This window comes from Pocillopora verrucosa, chromosome 3 (genome assembly GCF_036669915.1).
Source record: "Pocillopora verrucosa isolate sample1 chromosome 3, ASM3666991v2, whole genome shotgun sequence".
Lineage (NCBI taxonomy): Eukaryota > Metazoa > Cnidaria > Anthozoa > Scleractinia > Pocilloporidae > Pocillopora > Pocillopora verrucosa.
The window spans coordinates 3,028,140-3,047,252 of NC_089314.1; the positions used below are offsets into that span (position 1 = coordinate 3,028,140).

A 19,113-nucleotide genomic window follows, 5' to 3' on the forward strand; every position below is an offset into this window, starting at 1 on the left:
AAATCGACAACTGGAAGATTTGCCACCGGCCGAATTTGGCCGTTTATCTGAAAGACTTCTTTTGACGGTAGGGACAAAGCCAATAAATGAGAATTTTGTAAATTGAAAATTACGACCATTGTCGTTTTTGTAATCATGATTCAACGCATTTTTCCATCTTAAGAGTTAGCGCCAACGCACTCTACGATTGTCGATTCACAATACATTAATGAAGTAGGCTTTTCTTGTCAATAAAGGGCTATTGTGTCTCTATGATAAACAAAATAATACATGGCTGTTGTAGATATGGAATTTCTCTTCTCGTGTACAACTCTGCATCTCAATCGTTCGCTGCGCTCACTCATAAGCTATCGAGTTGAACACTCGAAGAGAAATTCCATATCTACGCGCGCTCATGTATTATTCTCTATTTAAAACTACTCCTTGGAAAGTTTATGGTAGTGAATCAATTTGAACTTTACCTTGATACGGAAAATACCTTTAAAAATCCTACGATACCATTTACATTAGTCATTGACGCATCAACCTCGAACCGGTTATTAAGTCTACAAAATTAAAAGCAAAATATGTCTCCAGCTTGTGACTCAATGACACTGATAATTGTTATTCGTTTCGAGGATTCCTTAAGATTTTCCCTTGAATCTCCTTCACGAGAAACCTTAATTCGCTGCTGATAAAAAGCATGACGAGTCAGTAAATTATACTGATATTTGGAACAGCACTATTCAATTACATCACTTTTACCAATTCATACATCAAAAGTGATATGCATGCAATATCGATCAATTTTAGCTCATTTGAAATAATGTACAATCTACAGCTCGAATTGAATGATGAAAGAAATCAAAGTAAGTGGGTGAAAGAGATTCAGTATTATAAACGTTGCAGTATACTGTGTAAAGAAGGTGCCGTTTTTGTCATCAAACCATAATTATTCAAAACACGGTCTACAATTTTGTCATTGACCGGCTGTTCATACCCGGTTATGAACAATTGTTTTCATTGATGCAAACGCCTTGCTCGATAATATTTGATAGCACCGGAACATTTTAGAAAAAAACCGAGGATCGTTTTAGGAAATTTGCTTGCGGTTAGGTATGCTGAGATAATTATTTAATTACAGAAGTCCACTGATAAATGTTATTACTCACAAATGGCTTTCAACTTAAACCTCTTTTAAACTATCTTACCTAATACAAACAACATTATTACTTCGCTTTGGCTTCCGACTCCCATTTGGTACGAGGCAGACTAACAACAAGATAAAGCGTTGTAAATCCGCAAGAGAAGTCATCTTTCCAGCTAGTATAGTTTCCGTCTTACAAGGACTGATCTTTCTAGTAAAAGTAAAAAACATTGTGATCTTGTCCAGAAAGGCGAGTTTCATATCTTTTTTTCCAAGCTCGCGCTCGCTTCGGTTTTCGTAGACACGGATTTCGATTCACGAAACTTTTTGATAGCAGAACTTACAACTACAATCTTGCTAAATGGCTTGAACAAAAGCTGAAGCCACTTTCTCTAAATGAGTATACAATCACTGATGCTTTTACCTTTGCTGATGAGATTCGTACCCACACTATGAATGAAGATGACATATTGGCTTCTTATGACGTCACAGCTCTTTTTACCAATGTGCCTTTAGATGAGACTATCAAAATCTTAGTCAACAAGGCCTTCACTGGTGATTGGTTCAACAAAACCTATGGCCTTAATCTGCAACAGGACCAGCTTGCTAGACTACTCGAAATTGCCACAACCAATCAGCTTTTCCAGTTTAATGGTCAACTCTACCAACAGACAGATGGTGTGGCCATGGGCTCGCCCCTTGGTCCTCTAATGGCCAATGTCTTCATGTGTCATCTTGAAGAAAAGCTTACATGCGAGGGCTTGATGCCCCAGTTGTACAAGAGGTACGTTGATGATACTCTGGCTGGAATGCCTAGCGTTGATGTTGCTGCTGAGTTTCTTAGTACCCTGAATGGCCTACACCCCAGTCTAACATTTACGATGGAGCTTCCTGTGGATAACAAGATCCCTTTTATTGGCATTGAAATCGTCAAGAACGGAACTAAACTTGAAACTCAAGTTTACAGAAAACCAACAAACACCGGATTGCTCCTACATTTCCAAAGTCACCCGGATAAACGCTGTAAAGACTCTTTATTACAGACAATGATACATCGTGCCTATTCCTTGTCGTCTACAACAGAGGCTTTCAATGCAGAATGTGCCAAGTTGCGCTCTATATTTAGTCGCCTTGACTATCCAATGAGTGTTATTGATTCTGCTATCAAAACGTTTCTTTTTCTAAATTCCTCAGCGAACAAAGCAGAAAGAAACAATGATGATAGTAGCATAGTAAGAATTAGTCTTCCTTTTAAAGATCAAGTGGCCGCTAATGCGGTTCGTAAGCGGTTACGCGATCCTAGCCATAAGATTGGCCCTACTTTGCAACCAGTTTTCGTGAGCAAGAAATTGGGGCAAGACCTCAGACCCAAAGAAATCAAGCCGTCAATTGTTAATAAGCAGTGTGTTGTTTACAATTTTTCATGTGATCTGTGCGATGCAGATTATGTCGGGTATACAGCCCGACACCTTCATCAACGCATTGCTGAACACAAAAATTCGGCAATCGGTAGACATTTCTTAGAAGCTCATGGTAACAACAACCTTTTGAGAGAAAGCCAATTCACGGTTTTAAGAAAGTGCCAGAGCAAATTTGATTGCTTAGTATTTGAAATGCTCTTCATCAAGAAACTTAAGCCCAATTTAAATATTCAGACGGACTCCATACGTGCGAATCTCTTTGTTTGATATTTTCTCACGTTACAATTTTTTAATCAGCTATTGTTGTTTTTTAGTATTTATAGACCAAAAATCACTAACTTATTTTGACTTGATAATGACGTTCAGCCAACGTCGAAACGTCGTCGCTTTTTAGCAATTTTTTTTAATCTTGAAATGATTTTAAGAAATGTTTTATCGCAATTTTTTATAGTGAAATACTTTGAATAACAGAGTAAATTAGGATAAATGCCAAATTGTCTGGTAAATGAGAAATCCTAAAATTGAGACAACTCCATCTTCATTGGCATCGACGTGGAGAGACAGCGAAACTAACATACTATTTATCTTTTGATGCGCGCCAAAGTATGATGTATTAAGTAATTGAGCTCTTTGACAAATAAAAGTTTTTCGGTCGTTGTATTTTCTTGCTTTTATTTCTCAGCTGTTTGCCATCTTATAATGAAGCACAATATTTGTCTTTTCTTTTTGTGATAAAACGTACAAAAGGGGCATGCTCAGTCCGAAAAGTGAATTACACATCGAAAACAAGATACCCTGACAGCTAGTGTACACCGAAAAAGGCGAACGGGCATTGCTGCTAAGCGTCATCTCATTGTTAACCGTTTTCCGATAGAACAAATGTGGATTTATACGAGTGGCATTCGAATTCCATTACCTCAGCAAACAAAACTTAATCTAAGTAACTGCTTTCAGATTGCAATTGTTATTGCTATCCCTTCTTTTAAGCATTTATAACAGTCTTAACCTATTCTGGTCATAAAACAGTCGTCGGAATAATACTTAAAAACTTAAGATTGTCAGATGTCAAGCTTCATCTTTTCTTAATACTACAAAATAAAACGTGTAATTAAGAAGATTTCGGCAAAGTGCACTCCCTAAGAAAGTCACGCAGCTTTCCGACAAGAGGTAATTTCCTGCCAAAGCTTTCTACCTTTTCTGTTTATTGAGGCTTTTATTTGAATTAGATTTGCAGTGTTTAAACTCTGTATGTATTGTCGGTCTTAACATCCTCACCCCATTATGTGGCTCCGTATAATCTGAGGAGATCAGCGTATTTCGATCCTCAGTAAGAAAATCAATACATTTTTTCCTTCAGACAGGCAATTGCCGTTCAGATAACTCGTATTTCTAAACCGCCACGACAGCGGGCATCAACGAGTTGAGGATTCCATGCTTCGTTGACTCGGCAAAGAAGCCAGTAAGTACGAACAGTCGAATATCCACTTCGCAGTCTTAAGTTCAGACTGAAGCTTCATTTTTCGCAATAATTTTTATCAGAAAATGTAAATAAAATGTTGCTTATGTTTCGTGTTGAGTCTGGCTTGTAACGATAAACCCCAAGTTACATATAACATTCAGAACAAAGAAACACACAACTAGCGGTACCATACAGGTCGGGCGCAGTTTCATGAACACAAATGATGAGCAACAAGGGATCAAAAGAGAAAACTCATATATTCATATATTTGAAATACAGACTGAGCTGAATGTGCACCCACTTATTTATTTTTTCCATTGCGAGATGATCAATTTACTTCTGTGGGGTTCCAGTCAACCATAGTCCTTTACACGCAAGAACACAGCAATACGCTCTGTTGAGGAATAAAAACAAAACAAAACAAGAAAAATACCCGTGAAAATTATCACAGCACAGAGATAAAAACGCAGAGCAGATCTTCTTCCGTTTTCAGCTCAACTTTATGATAAAACCTGAATACTCCTTCAAGCAGACCCAATTTTAAATGGACACCTTATGTGACGCGCACTTGGGCCAAAGTCGCGATCTTTTTTCTTTATTTGAAAACATACCCGCATTTGGCGAACACCTTTATTACGCGGATGTCATCACCGCAATTGTGTCCTTTAGTGACTCAAAAAAATTTTTTTAGCAGAAACTTTGAGAGGTTTAACAACAGATGGTCTTTCCTAATTCACGAAAGCTGTATTGCGCTTAAATCGTATTCAGTTGAAAAAAATGGGAGCTTCAGATATTTCCTTCCAGAATTATCAAACTGCTTTCACGTCTACTCTTCCCATTTTAAGAAAGTAGTCATTTAACGATTATCGTCGCTTCAACGACTTTTCGTTTACCACCTGATATAAGATAAAATGTAATTTACCTTCATTTCTAAACGTTTTTATAAGCTGAATTTCAGTCATCTGGGATGGTAAACACGTCCCGTTGTTTTAATAAAAAATGTTTGCACAAAACAAAAGGCAAGCAGTTTATGTATACCAATATAATGGTTCTACATTAAGTAATTAGATTCATCCTCTGAAGACTGTATAATTATCTTTCTCTTCTAAGTCTCCTTTTTAATTTCTTTAAGTTGTCAAGAAAAAAAGGATGGAAATATATTTCGACTTCTGCCGACCGAGTTTGGGCAAAAATTTAGAATATGTCAGAAAATCATCCTGTTCTTCTGAGCTGAAGGATATGCTTGATCATTTCAACTCTAACTTTGTTATATTCAGATTGTATCAAAAAAGTGTTAAGTGTGAAGTGAACATAAATATCTCTTATTGTAGCGCTAATTCCCTTCTCTCTCTGGAAAGGAAAGAATATGTAAAATACTTTTGTGTCCTTTTCAATTCAAAATGATCTCGGACTCGACACATTGAATTTTATTTCAGCTAAGATAAGCAAGTCTCCAGGCATTTTATCAAGATTGAGAAATTTTGTCTCACAACTACAGTGTATTGCTTAACTTATATCGATCTTTTATTCAAGCTTACTTGTCCAATGGGGTTGCAGTCTGCGGCCAAGTTGCCCGATCGAGTTTGGAAAACGCGTTGATTCTGCAAAAACATGCTCACCGCATAATATTTTTCAAACCCTTTAAATTTAATGCTGTGCCTTTTGTCAACTTGTCAAACATTCTTCCTCGTCATCTGATCTATTTCAAGACAATATGTTCTTTTATGCATAATTTGTCAACGATCTAACACCACCCGACACTTCAGAATTATTTAGTTATTCTTCAGAAGAACACCATTATTATACAAGGTCCTCAGCGGCCGGTAATCTCTATCTTAAACATTCGAGAACAAAACATAAGAAAGATTCTTTCTCAAGACTGGGTGCAAGGATCTGGAATAGTATTCCCATCCGTCTTCTTTTTCTACCCAAATATGAATTTAAATGGTATACACAGACAGCTGCTAAACATTTTGACGCGAGAGGATACTTATGTTGACGTCCATACTTTAGCTGACAAATTTAGAAAATTATTCCATTTTTAGATTCATTTTCTTTCTTTTTGTTTTTCGCGTGTAATTTTATTCTGGTTGTAATACGTAATACCTAATTGGCTCCTCTGTAATTCATCGTACTATTTCTTTAAAACGTTCCTGTATGTGTATGCTCTCCTAGTAAATTCCTCTTTGCAGTGAAACTTGAAGAACGTTTGTTTCCTCGATTAGCTTCGCCATTTTTCGGGTAGGGATTGCTAGGAATTTAAATTGCCAAAGTAAATAAATAAATTTTATTGTCGTTGTTCATGTTGCTTTCCAAAGCGGTGGAGTCTTCGCCAGAATGAATTAAGAAGAATGAAAGGTTGTTATTCTAGACCATTTAGTTTAAAGACAAACCGAAATTCAAATCATAGAAGAAAGCGCGAGGTAAATGGAGTGTAAAAGGATTGGAACCGTGTTTTTTTTAGTCCTAGTCCATGCGTGTTTTCATGGCTTGCGATTTAATAAAAAGCTGAATAATGGAATCTATAGCATACTGTAAGCTCAACTTTAAAAAGATATTCAGTCACTCCTGCCAAAATGCCGGAAAGCGGTCTAAAATAAAGTCTACACCTGTAAAGTAAGAGGTCATACGATACATTTACTAATTTTTATTAATGTCCTCTTCCTGTCTGCCTGTTCTATTGATTCATTTAACTTAGCTCTCACGTAGGAATACTTTATAAATTGAAGGATTTCGACGGGTGTTTTCAGTTGAGGTAGCTAAGCTTGGCCGAAGTCTTCTCTTCCTTTTACTAATCCAAGTGATATTTCAGGCTTTTAGAGTGCCGCCGTGGATGATAACTTTCTGTCCTTACCAGAAACAAAAAGATTTGGAAATCGTCCATTGCTCGCCTGAGGTATGTTATTTAAGTATAACCAAACCACAAGATTCCGAGGTATTATACCTCATGTAAATCGTGTTAAGATATCACCAACGACTGCTTCAAGAGAACCTTTTGTCTGATCGTTGCTTTCTGCATGTAGCAAATAACCCAACTTATTACACATAAAAATACCTAAAAGCTTTGGGGTCTAAATTAAAGATTTCTTGTGGTATGCCTCCTGTATTACAAATTGAGAAATCATGAATGACCGTGTTTTGCATGCATTCCTTTTTTCTTTTTAAACAACATATGTTTGTTATTTAGTTGTGTTGGCTCGTCACTAGCAATTTTCATCTCTCAATTTTACAGCAAGGCACTGCTACAATTTCACTCCACACTCAACAACTATTTAAAGTTACAAGAGGTAGTTTTCTTTTCTCCAAGAATAACTAGTTGTTCATTTGAGGTAAGCCGATAGAACTTTATGTTTAAAATTGTTGAGCATTAAAAAATATTGGCAAGAAATCTAGAAAACTCAAGAAATTGATCTGAAAAAATCGCAAGCGAAGAACTCAAACGTTTTTTCTCCCGGATTTAACGCCTTAAGGTTGCATGTGGGAAAATGCTATGGTGCCATTCGATCAGTCTCTGACTTTATTTTGTGAAAAGAAAATGTTTTTCAATGTCTTTGTCGCCACTGGTGGTCTTTGTCAAGTCACACAAATTTCGAATAGTGTTTTGTTTATCCAACGTTTTGCCACTGAACTTAAAAATGGCCGCGGGTAACAAATTTGCATCGAAAAGAATGGGTTACCCACAAATTGCCAAAACTTCCGTGGCATAATAAAGGTCTCCGATGAAGAATTTAAATCGATGCTCAGAACGAAAGGGAGGAACCCGTATGGCTGTACTGCGAAGGAAAATTTTGCAAGATTCTATTAAGATATTGTTCTTCTCCATCAGTGCATTTTAGTTTAGAAATTGAACACCCGGCGACACATGTGAAAACACATAACTTCAAATCAAACAATCTCGTAATTCAAACGAATGAAAAAATAAAGGCAAATAAATTAAATCCTTTGAGTATTTTTCAAACGTTTGGTAAGTGAAAGAAGTCTTCTCGATACCCTGATTCAGATGTTAAATTCCTAGTTTAGCTGAATGTCGAAAATTCACCTTATATATAGTTACTTGGAGATGGAATTCGTTTGCATGATGCGTGGTAAATGTCAATGAAAATAATACCACAATTGCTAGGAACCATATTACAAAGAAGAAGGGACTTTCGACCCTTCAAATTTCCTACTACCCTTAAGACCCGATACCTTTCGTAAACACATTTCCTAAATATAGCTATTCTCCTTTGCAAAATGTTCACAGTTCCAAAATGGATCAAGACGACAATATCAGTACTTCAAACAGCAGTTACGGACAGAACACGACGTTAACCCTGGATCTTGCCTCAGACTGTATCCCATGGCTCGTGATATCCATAACTGAGTGCTTGGCCATAGTCATCTGCAATTTGATCACCGTTATCGTGTTCGTAAAGCAGCGTCAGCTACAGCGTCGGAGCACATACTTGATCATCCATCTGGCAATAGTCGATCTATTATTTGGTGCAGTTTCCGGTCCTGTGATTATTAGTGATCTATTGGGGTCTTACTGTGATTTATGGAAGTACAATACTGAAATCTTTCCATTAGCAAACCTTTTTCCAGTGACTTCTATTGTTAATCTCGCAGTCATTTCATTGGAAAGACTGCATGCAACATTCTCTCCATTTAAGCATCGCTTTGTCAAGAAATGGGTTTATGGAGTAGTAATTGGTACTATCTGGTTAATGACTTCATCGAGGGAGACTGTTCAAGTTATCGTATATAATACAGAAAGTGTCGTGTCTCCTGTCACCATTGCAATCTCGCCATACACAAATTGTTCAGTTTCTCTTTTAGTCATCTGCATCTGTTATATTTCAATCTTTATAAAAGTTCGACGCAGCTCTAATCCTCAACGCCACGGTGCAATCAACAGAGAAAGAAAACTGACAGCTACGTTACTTTGGGTTACGCTTGCATCGTTACTGACATGGCTGCCATTTATTGTATTTAGCCTAAATACAAACGCTCTTAACTTGAGGTCTTTCTTTCATATCAGGATGACACTGGCGGCGCTAGTTGGTGCCAATTCCTTGTTAAATCCAATTGTGTATGCCCTCAGGATGCCTGATTTTCGAGATGGAATATGTCGAATATTCCGTAGGACTCCAAGGCAAATCGCTCCAGGCAGTTTACCGCGTCGAAATCCTCTGCACACGAGTAGACTAGATGATGATGCCTGATTTAATTGTCAGTAAAGCTTGTAATAAGAGTTTCTCCAAAAATCACAGCTGATGAGGAATTCACTAGATACGTAGCTACAGATGAAATGTATCAGCATTCAACGAAGTGCCTTTCATTTGAACAGAGGAGCGAAACATAACACCAGCAAGAAAAAGAAAAAAAACGGACAAATGTCGCTCAACCGTAAGAAAAATTTGACAGTGTGAACCAAAATGGTCCATAATATTTTACGTGTGGTTATACCTTGGAATAAAGCTGAACTAAAATAAAGGAGTATGGAAATATTGTGGTCTCGGCAAACTTCTAGCACAGCCAGTCAACGTATTATACACATTTTCGTTTTCGTCAATATCACCATCACTATTACTGTTATAGTATGTCAATCATCATCATTATCATATTTATAGCTATTCTCATTATTATTATTGTTATTACTATTATTGCTATTGTTATCAATATCATCATTATTATCATCCAGATTGTCGTTTACGAGAGTTATAAAGGTTGTTGTTGACTCCACTTACCCTTGACCATCTATATCAGGTTTATTACCTATTGCGACAGGTAGGTTTGCAAAGTGCGACAGCGTTTTTTTTACAAAGTGCCAAAAGTGTGATCACAAAGTGCGACAAGTGTTATTACAATGTGCGACAAGTGTTATTACAATGTGCGATACGTATTCTAAAGTGTGACAGGTATTGCAAAGTGTGACAATTGTATTACAAATAGAGACGATTATTACAAAGTGTTTCTGTGGTTTTCTATGCTCGAGAGCACGAAAAAGCACAAAGTAAAACTTCGATGTTCATCTAACTGCGTCGCGATTCTGCTCCATTCAAAGTTAAGGTATGAGGAGACTCTCCTGCCTGAAATTTTGGTTGGGGGATTTAAATAGAAGTTTTTGTTATTTGTGTATGTAGGCGGAAGAGAGATACGGCTCCGGAAGACAGTGCCGCAGAGAGTGGAAATAGAGAAGGCTTTGGATTCGTTTTTTACCGCTAAATTCGAAAGCCTTCAATTTGGTTACCAGCACAAGTGTTACAGGTACCTGTCAGTTAGCGGGAAGACGGTGGATACAAGAAGTAAAGAACATGGTAAAATTTTGCGTTTCCTATAAATGAAATCTTTAAATCGCCAACTAGTGAGGGGTGATAAAATTTATTCTTGGTTTATCTAACTTGAAAGCCGTCGTTGTTGTAAAGTTGTATTCAGTCATGAGAAAGTAAGGACTCTCCTCCTTTGACACACAAGTAATATTTTTTAACGGCTGTAAATATATGTAAATCATGTAAATCATGTAAATCATGTAATATGCAAGCGATCTTCGCAGTAATGAACACTACGGGATTTAAACCCATGACCTCTGCGATACCAATGCGCTGCTCTACCAACTGAGCTAACAAGCCAACTGGAAGCTGGTCATTATGTTGGTTCCATACTAATAAACCCGTGAAGATTTGAATTTTTTTACTGCGAAGATCGCTTCCATATTCACGTCTTTATCCGCAGTTCACATACATGATTTTCGTATATTCACAGTCATTTATTCATCACTTTACGGGTTTATTTGGAACTAACTTAATGACCAGCTCCCAGTTGGCTCGTTAGCTAATTCGGTACAGCGCTACACCGGTATCGTAAAGGTCATAGTTTTAAATCCCATACATTTTTTTCAGACCTTATTTTCATTTCTGCTTACGTAGTGATCATCACTGCGAAGATCACTTTCACATTCAAGTAATATTTTTCTCTCTGGAAAATTTTTGCAGCTACTCAATGGCCGAAGAAATCAGAAACATTTCCGACAACGAAACCTCCGAGAAGAAGAATTTCACCTTCAGTTACTCCCCGGACTGCATTCCGTGGCTTGTTGCTTCCATCACTGAATGTCTGGCCATTGTCATCCTCAATCTCCTCACCATTATTGTATTTGTGAAGCAGCGCCAGCTACAGCGGCAGAGTACATACTTGATCATCCATCTGGCCACAGCCGATCTTTTGGCTGGAGCAGTTTCGGGTCCTGTGATTGTTAATCATCTTTTGGGGCACTATTGCGATTTATGGAGGGGAACTCAGACGATTTTTAGATTTGCCGATTTGTTTCCCATGGCCTCACTTGTAAATCTCGCTGCTATTTCTTTAGAAAGAATGCATGCCACATTATTTCCATTTGAGCATCGTGTAATTAAGAAAAAGGTTTACGCAATGACAATTGCCGCTATTTGGTTTCTAACTTCATCGAGGGAGACTGTATTAATTGTGTTATACGAAACACAAGGAAATTCTCATCTCGCTATATCATTCAAAAGGGTTAGCTCAGCATCAATTTTGTCAGTTTCTCTAATTCTGATCAGCATTTCCTCTATTTCAATTTTCATCAAAGTTCGATTCGGTCCTAATCCTCAACATCATGGCGAAACCAACAGAGAAAGAAAATTGACCGCCACCTTACTTTTTGTCACGCTTGCATCTTTGGTAACTTGGCTTCCATATAACATTATCTTCATAGTTCTATATTGGCATGAAGGTGCCTTCAGCTTAAAAGAGGCCTACTTTCATGTTGTTATGTCGCTGGCAACATTAGCTGGCGCTAATTCCATAGTAAATCTAATTGTGTACGCTATATAGATGCCAGAATTTAGGAAGGGTGTTATCAGAATGTTCCGTAGACCCCAACATCGTACACGCGTCGCTGATTTGCCACTTGGGAATCTACAGCACACACCACGTCCTACTGCTCGTAGATCAGACAGACACGTGAATACCCCAACTTGATTGCTTTAAAGAATGACAATTATCTTGTAGAGTCATCCAAATATCATGTTTAGTGAACTTTTTGCAACCAGGGCACGAGCGTAAGCCGTCAAAATTTTGGTTCGCTCCTTGTTTGCTGGTTCCTCTCATTAGTAAAGAGCCAAACAGGAATTACCTTATGTGCGAGCCAGGAACTAGTGCGACGTGATTTTATATCTACGCAGTCAAATTGACCGTTAATTTTTAATTATTTGCTTAAGCCATCACTGAACAAATGTAGTTTTCGTAGGAAGCGTTTAAAAGCCCAAAGAAAGAGGAACACATGGAGTGTAATTGAGACAAAAAGACATCGTTTTTTTGTAATAAAACAAACATCAGAGTAAACAAGTCTTGGCCACGTGCAAGACAACGAGAGTTGCTGACAAATCTTTTTTCAATGCGACACAAACACATTTGCGATGCCCTCGTCAAACCATGGGAGGTCGTCGCATACTGCCAAGGTTCAACTGCCTAATCAGTTGCGGAAGTTTGCAAATATTTATGACATAATACCATTTTGGTTTTAAAAATAGGGGCAAATCCAGGAATTATTTTCTTGAGAATCCAAAATTTGTTTCAGAAAAACATAGGTATTTCTACTTTCTCCGAAGATCACATAGGGTGAGAGATCTCTCAGGAGGAGTGAAATTTAGAGATTTCATGTTGAGTAACAACATTCGATCCTCTCTTTGCAAGAAACTTGCGGGTGTCAGACAAGTATTTAAACAAACTCACAGGTCTGAGAGGAAGAGATCTGGGTGCCCCAAACGCTTCCCCTGGATCCATCGATGCGCAAACACGAACGCAAGATGCTTTGTCATAGCACCTTCAGATTCCTTAGAGCAGATTGCCCCTAGCAAGAATGATTTTGCTTACATCTCTTCCAGTACCAATGCTGTGTCCTAAGTTAACGCGGCTTCCTAAAAAGTTTATTCTTCTTCTGATAACTGATGACACTCTTGTCAGCTACCTATCACCCTCACAAAAAACCTCTTTGAAACCTTATACTAACTCTGTATTTTCACATTCAGGAAAGTTGACCTGTACCAGGCTCTCGCATGCAATAATTGTTGTCGTTCTGTCTCTCGTCTAAACTGTTACTCAGAGCCTAAAACTGTTTGAGGAAAAGAACTCGGTAACCGTTGCAAGGTGAGGGATACATATCTTGTCTCATCTCGGTTTCCTTGATTAGGAAATGGCTAATCTTATCTTCTGTTCCAAATCATATGGCAAGTTATGGCGTGCTGCAGTCAACGCTTTGAGTGGGTAACCTGCAGACAAGCACAGAGGAGAAACCGTGGTAGATCAACTCAAACGTGTATGATTAATCCATAGGCGAAGATGTGCGGTCTCACTGCAAGCTATTGAACAAAAGGAAGTTCATTTGGTCATCTTTATTTTTGGCTTAGATCTTACAACTTCCTGAACTCATAGGAAGTTGGATTTCTTTAGAGACTCCTTCGAGGTTACTTCACTTAAAAACAGTTCGATAAGTGTCAAATTTTGGACAATCTAAACGGAGAACCCGATCATCCAACGAATTGTTATGAAAATGTAGAAATATATTGAGGGATCCATACACTTTAAACTGCACTCTATAGCTACAGTTTGACTTAACATGAACTGTAAAACAGAACCATAACCCCGTATCTGTTTTCATGTGTTCATAACATGTCATCGGGCGAAAAACATTTATTCTTTACGTCTGGAGTCTTTCTCCACCACTTAAGTTTACATGCTCCTGTTTCTGTTTACATCAAGACTGAGCGCAGCGCAAATTGATTCTAAAAAAGGGGAAGAGGGAAGTTTCTGCGAATCTTCTTCAATTTGCCTTTACACATCGAGGTCCATATAAGGTTACGCTTGTCATCGTTGTTAATTAAGATCACCGGGATGGTAAGGTTTAAGTAGGACGTCACTCCACCACCAGCAGTATGAGGCGTCCATGACCGATTGAATTTCCTCGCCAGGGATCAGAAGGAAAGGTATTTTGTTAAAAAGTTTAAATCTCCTTTTGTTTGAATTAATCGCCGAACTATATCATCCATATCCTTTTCGTGTTCGCACGAAATCAATATCATGTCTGAATGTCGATAATGGAATCAGCTTTGAGAGGTCAGCTTTTATCGCTTTTTTATAATCACTATGAAAAGATTTTTGAACAGAGACCGGGATGGTCGCCGACCAAAATTCGGAAGATTGGTCAAAATTTGCATCGAAAACGAAAACACAGAAAAAAAAAAATCGGTCGAAAGTGTCAAAAGGAATGATTGACATTTCTTAGTTCTGTCGCATCGAGCGGTTTAGTTCCGCTGCACAAACAGTTAATACGTTGCAAGAAAACAAATTATATCAACCAGACTTCTAGTTCGTAAAAGAGAACCGGAATCAGAATCAATAGGGGTTAGTTTATGTTTTTATGTTTTTTAATATCTCTCCGTTGAAGTGTTAGGCGGTATTCAAACACAATTGCCAGCTGCTATAAAATATTTCAGTCGTTGTTTGTATTGCAAACGTCACTGCGAGGAAGTTAAAAATGGATAAAAAAAAAACAAAAAAAACAAAAAAACGCGAACTCGTAGGTCAGAATATCAGTTTGCCTCCACAGAATTGACCAACGTGCGCGAAAGTCAGCAAGTCAAGAAAAGAGTTTCGTGTATTGGGGCAAGTAACCTATGATAAGAGGACTTTTTACCCCATTAAAGATATAACTTTTAATTTTCATTTATTTTTAATTATTTTGGAAAACGATGAGGAAGATCTTTATTTCCCTACTCACAATAAATTTAGGCTGGACTAACAGCAAGATAGAGTTTAAGAAATAGAATGTCATATTTCGACACTTCTTTAATTTTGCACGAACTGAAGGCAATAAGTAATTACCGTTTGGAGTCAAATCCAACAACTGTTTTTCTCGTTATTGGTCTTTGTTAAAATGTTGTTAGAATACATCCTTTTACGCCCAGGGCATTGTAAGGGATTCGTTGTGAGAAAGTAGGGATCACAACAGTTTCTTGCAAAATAAAGGGCAACATAAACTTTGGGTAAGTTGCAATTTTATGCGCAACGTTTGCTTCAAATTGATCGACGCATAAATAAAAAGTAAAGTGTGAATATGAATTCAAGTATAAGAAGTTTGGCAGACTGATCTTAAAGAATGGATTGAGTGACGCAGTCGAAAACGTTTTTACTGTGTTTTCAAAATCAAACAATGAGAACGTATTTGCCAAAAGGTGGTCGTTAAAGAAATTGTGAACGGAGTTTGACTCCACTTTGTCCTTTCGCCGCCCTTTACTCGATGCAGTTTCAGGCTCATTGCGACCAACTTTCCTTGTCATCTGTCACTTTGCAAGAAATGCATGACAAAGAAGGTGCCGTTTTTGGAGTCATCGCTAGAAAAACCTTCTTATTACAGGTATGATTATATTTTCTATTGTAAATACTTCTAAGGCTATTGAATACATTCATTTGTGAATGTGGTCATAGAGGGTTAGCAAAATCTTCTTCTTGGGTGCACGTTCTTTGAAAAGCAAGAGGTAATTGTAATTGATATTCGGCCTACAGTTACATTTTAGAACATACTCATTTTCCATTCAGTATGCATTTTGCGACTCCTATCTAATCTTTCCAAAAACCTAATCGACGCAACTCTACAGTCTCTCGAGTGAGAAACTTCCCCCACTTATTCTCTGAAATTAATATTCCTATTTTGATAATTTAGATGATTGCGAGTTGCGAAGTATTTCGAACAATGCGAAAAATGTCCGTTCGTTTTATGCGAAATTTATTACTCCGCCAAAATTTCATTTTCTTGCATTTTTACCTTCAATTTTTGAAACACCTTACATGCAAAGCCTTGTTTGAGCATGGAATCAAACCCATAATGCCTGTGCGAAAAAGGAAAACAACTCAATCGAAACAAAATTCAAAAACTACCTAGTTCAGTTACGTCGCTCGGTTGTGTAGTTCCCTTTCAGTTTTTAAACTCTGGGGAATCTCCATTAGCTGGACCTGGGTCAGTTGTGTCCTTAATAAGATTTACGGAGTTTTTCTCACCGATCACTAAGCAGGAGACTCTAGTTTGATGTATTTATGTAATGACTTTGAGTGATACAATTTTTGGGAAATCGTGCTTGTACTTCAAATCAGACTTGAGCTAAGCGACTGAACATATTGAAACAACCTGGTTATTCTTTGAATTGTTCGCTATCCATTCGCCTTATCATCTTGGATCTGTTTGAGTGCAAAAGTCAGATCTCTCGCTGAATCTCAAAATAGCGAGATGCCGAGGTAAATAGAGGTGTGTACTCACCAAGAACGAAAGCGTATATCAGACCAGCTGAGATAAGTACGCTTCAAGATTAAGTACAAGCGGCAATATCGTGAGACAAAAATATTCATTGTAAACCTCTAACTTACAAATTTCTTTTCCTCTTGTTCCTGATCACACCATTGCTAACGAATTGTGTCCCGTATTTCAGTATCTGAATAAAACAAAAAATCACCAAAGGGAATCCGAAATCCCAGAGCTGCAAGAGAATCAAAATTAGCCAAAATATTATATACTCTTGATTACGATACGATATATATATATATATATATATATATATATATATATATAAATGTGTAAATTTGATTCTCAGCTTTCACTTATATATATATATATATATATATATATATATATATCTGTCAGACGGGCACTTAGGCGCGAAACTCAGAGTCACAGAGAATCGATGCGTCCTCTTTAATTCTTTAACTTATGTATACTAAGCTCTGCTACCAAAGCATTGAGCACTTTATGCCAAGGTAGACTCTACCCCCACATTTATATATATATATGATTTTAAATATATGAAATTCATATATTTGCACCAACTGAGCTAACAAGCCAACTGGGCCTGAATTTTTTTCAGGTCCTATTTCCAACTACTCGTTTCAGTAGTGTTCTTAGCTGCGAGGATCTCTTAATTCCGTTTCTTCACCGCAGTGCAAATATATGAATTTCATATATCTAAAATCATCATTCATGAGTGCTCTCCAAATTTCCCAAGTGCTTCATATCTCCATGAACGCACAGATAACGTATGAACCAATTGTTTTAGAACATTTTCAACCCGATGGAAACTTTTTTTCTCGAGGGATTTGTCTGCTAACGTCATGAGCGAGCACAATAGGAATATGAAGTACGCTCACGCAATTGAATTTGATGAGACAAATTTACTAGCTATGTTATAAATATTAATATTTGCATATGCATAACTCACATTTTATCTTATTTTGTATTTTTAGTTTGTCGAGCGTTTTTAACATAAGCCTCTGGCTCGGAAGATTGTGCATTCACTTTCTACGTCTTCGACATTAAGTAACGTATTGTGTTCTATTATTTTGTTCAATCAACAAGAATAATGGAACATTTGTTTCACATATTGTCATTTATCAATTGCACTTGTCTTCACTTTTTCTCACCGCGAGATATTTTTCATTTCGGGAGAAACTTCATGTCATTCAGCCAAAGCTTTTTGCCGTTAACAGATGTTCCTCCTTTCAAATTCAGCTCGGTGAATTGCATTTTAATTTTCAGGCTTGCTTAGATCTCACTGTTTCTAAAAATTATGAAGGATAGACGTGTTTTCATTGAGTCGCAATTCGAAAATATTCAACCGGAAAATGAAGTATTAGCCCCTTCGCTCTTAAACTTAATTTAGAAGGGAAACAGCGATTGTTTGACATTACGAAAGTCCTTTGGAATCCAGTATCACAGCTAAAGTTCTGAATGAGATTGATAATTGTTGATTCGTTGCCCGTGGCAAATGTACGTAAGTTTGGTAACCAAAGCACAAACCGAATAAAGAGAAGCAATATAATTTGCAGCACTAACGAACACATCTTGAGTGATCTTATAAACCTTGTTGACTCAACACAAGCTAAGTTCTCGATATCATTTGCTGGTAGCATTCCTTCTCGTCTAACTTGTTCGAGAGACCTGAAACGGTTTGTATGATTTTCTTAGCTTTCGTACCTCTCATAAGATTACATCTTAATTTAAGTTGCAGTTCTGAGTTCGGCTTTCCTGCCTTCATACATGTCCGAATCACTCCCTACATTAATTAGCAAATCTTTAAACATATCTCATTTGGTTACCAACATCCATCATCAAAAAGTGCACACTGCGTTCCATTTGTTTCGCGATATGTCCATAGCACGACATTACCAAGGGCTATAGGAAGTAAGTGGCAAATAACCTCAGCTCATAACAGAGGAAAAAGATACAAAGAGAACCGTAGTACAAAGCTCCAATGAAATTGACATGAATATTGGGATCCTTGTTTAACCTATCACAAATGATTAATTCTACCCTCTTTGGTCGCTGTGATATATTTCGTTGTAAACAGATATTCTTCCCTTAGCTTTCTCGAATTATGGCGGCTAAAACATTAAAAAATCCGTATCGCTGACAGACAGTGAGGTTCAAAATTTCCTAAAAGGGGAAGAAAACCAATATACTAAAAGTATACTATATACTATACTATATACTATAAGTATACCCACTCTTTACGGTGGCCAATTTACGTTTTCAACCTAGCTGTTAACACTAAATTACCTGCTACACTCTCCCACCAACGCAGCACGACAGTTTCTTTAGAAACTTACCCCCTTTACTAAAAGAAAAACCGAAAGTTACGTATTCAGCGGCTTTGGTGTTACCATTTCTCTAGGTTAAGAATGAAAATCGACAACTGGAAGATTTGCCACCGGCCGAATTTGGCCGTTTGCCCGAAAGACTTCTTTTGACGGTAGGGACAAAGCCAATAAATGAGAATTTTGTAAATTGAAAATTACGACCATTGTCGTTTTTGTAATCATGATTCAACGCATTTTTCCATCTTAAGAGTTAGCGCCAACGCACTCTACGATTGTCGATTCACAATACATTAATGAGGTAGCTTTTCTTGTCAATAAAGGGCTATTGTGTCTATATGATAAACAAAATAATACATGGCTGTTTGTGGATATGGAAGATATGGAATTTCTCTTCTCGTGTACAACTCTGCATCTCACTCGTTCGCTGCGCTCACTCATAAGCTATCGAGTTGAACACTCGAAGAGAA

General features: G+C 37.4%; 2 protein-coding genes and 1 pseudogene across 2 annotated transcripts; all 3 read left to right on the plus strand.

Moving 5' to 3' along the window:
* Positions 1-805: 805 nt before the first annotated feature.
* Positions 806-2,814, plus strand: LOC136279347 (uncharacterized). The gene is made up of 2 exons (XM_066162984.1): positions 806-848; positions 1,373-2,814. The coding sequence occupies exons 1-2, from the start codon at positions 806-808 to the stop codon at positions 2,812-2,814; spliced, it is 1,485 nt and encodes a 494-aa protein (XP_066019081.1).
* A 3,956-nt stretch (positions 2,815-6,770) lies between these two features.
* On the plus strand, positions 6,771-9,210 carry LOC136279348 (QRFP-like peptide receptor). Its single transcript, XM_066162986.1, has 3 exons — positions 6,771-6,902; positions 7,239-7,335; positions 8,250-9,210. The coding sequence occupies exon 3, from the start codon at positions 8,257-8,259 to the stop codon at positions 9,208-9,210; it is 954 nt and encodes a 317-aa protein (XP_066019083.1). The 5' UTR covers positions 6,771-6,902; positions 7,239-7,335; positions 8,250-8,256.
* Positions 9,211-10,987: 1,777 nt separating this feature from the next.
* LOC131799446 (neuropeptide FF receptor 1-like) lies at positions 10,988-11,986 on the plus strand (annotated as a pseudogene).
* The last annotated feature ends 7,127 nt before the right edge of the window (positions 11,987-19,113 follow it).

Coding starts and splice junctions, on each gene's coding strand:
- LOC136279347 (XM_066162984.1), top strand. CDS start 806: ATGTACAATCTACAGCTCGAATTGAATGATGAAAGAAATCAAA. Junction 849..1,372: donor GAATGATGAAAGAAATCAAA/GTAAGTGGGTGA, acceptor GATCTTGTCCAG/AAAGGCGAGTTTCATATCTT.
- LOC136279348 (XM_066162986.1), top strand. CDS start 8,257: ATGGATCAAGACGACAATATCAGTACTTCAAACAGCAGTTACGGACAG.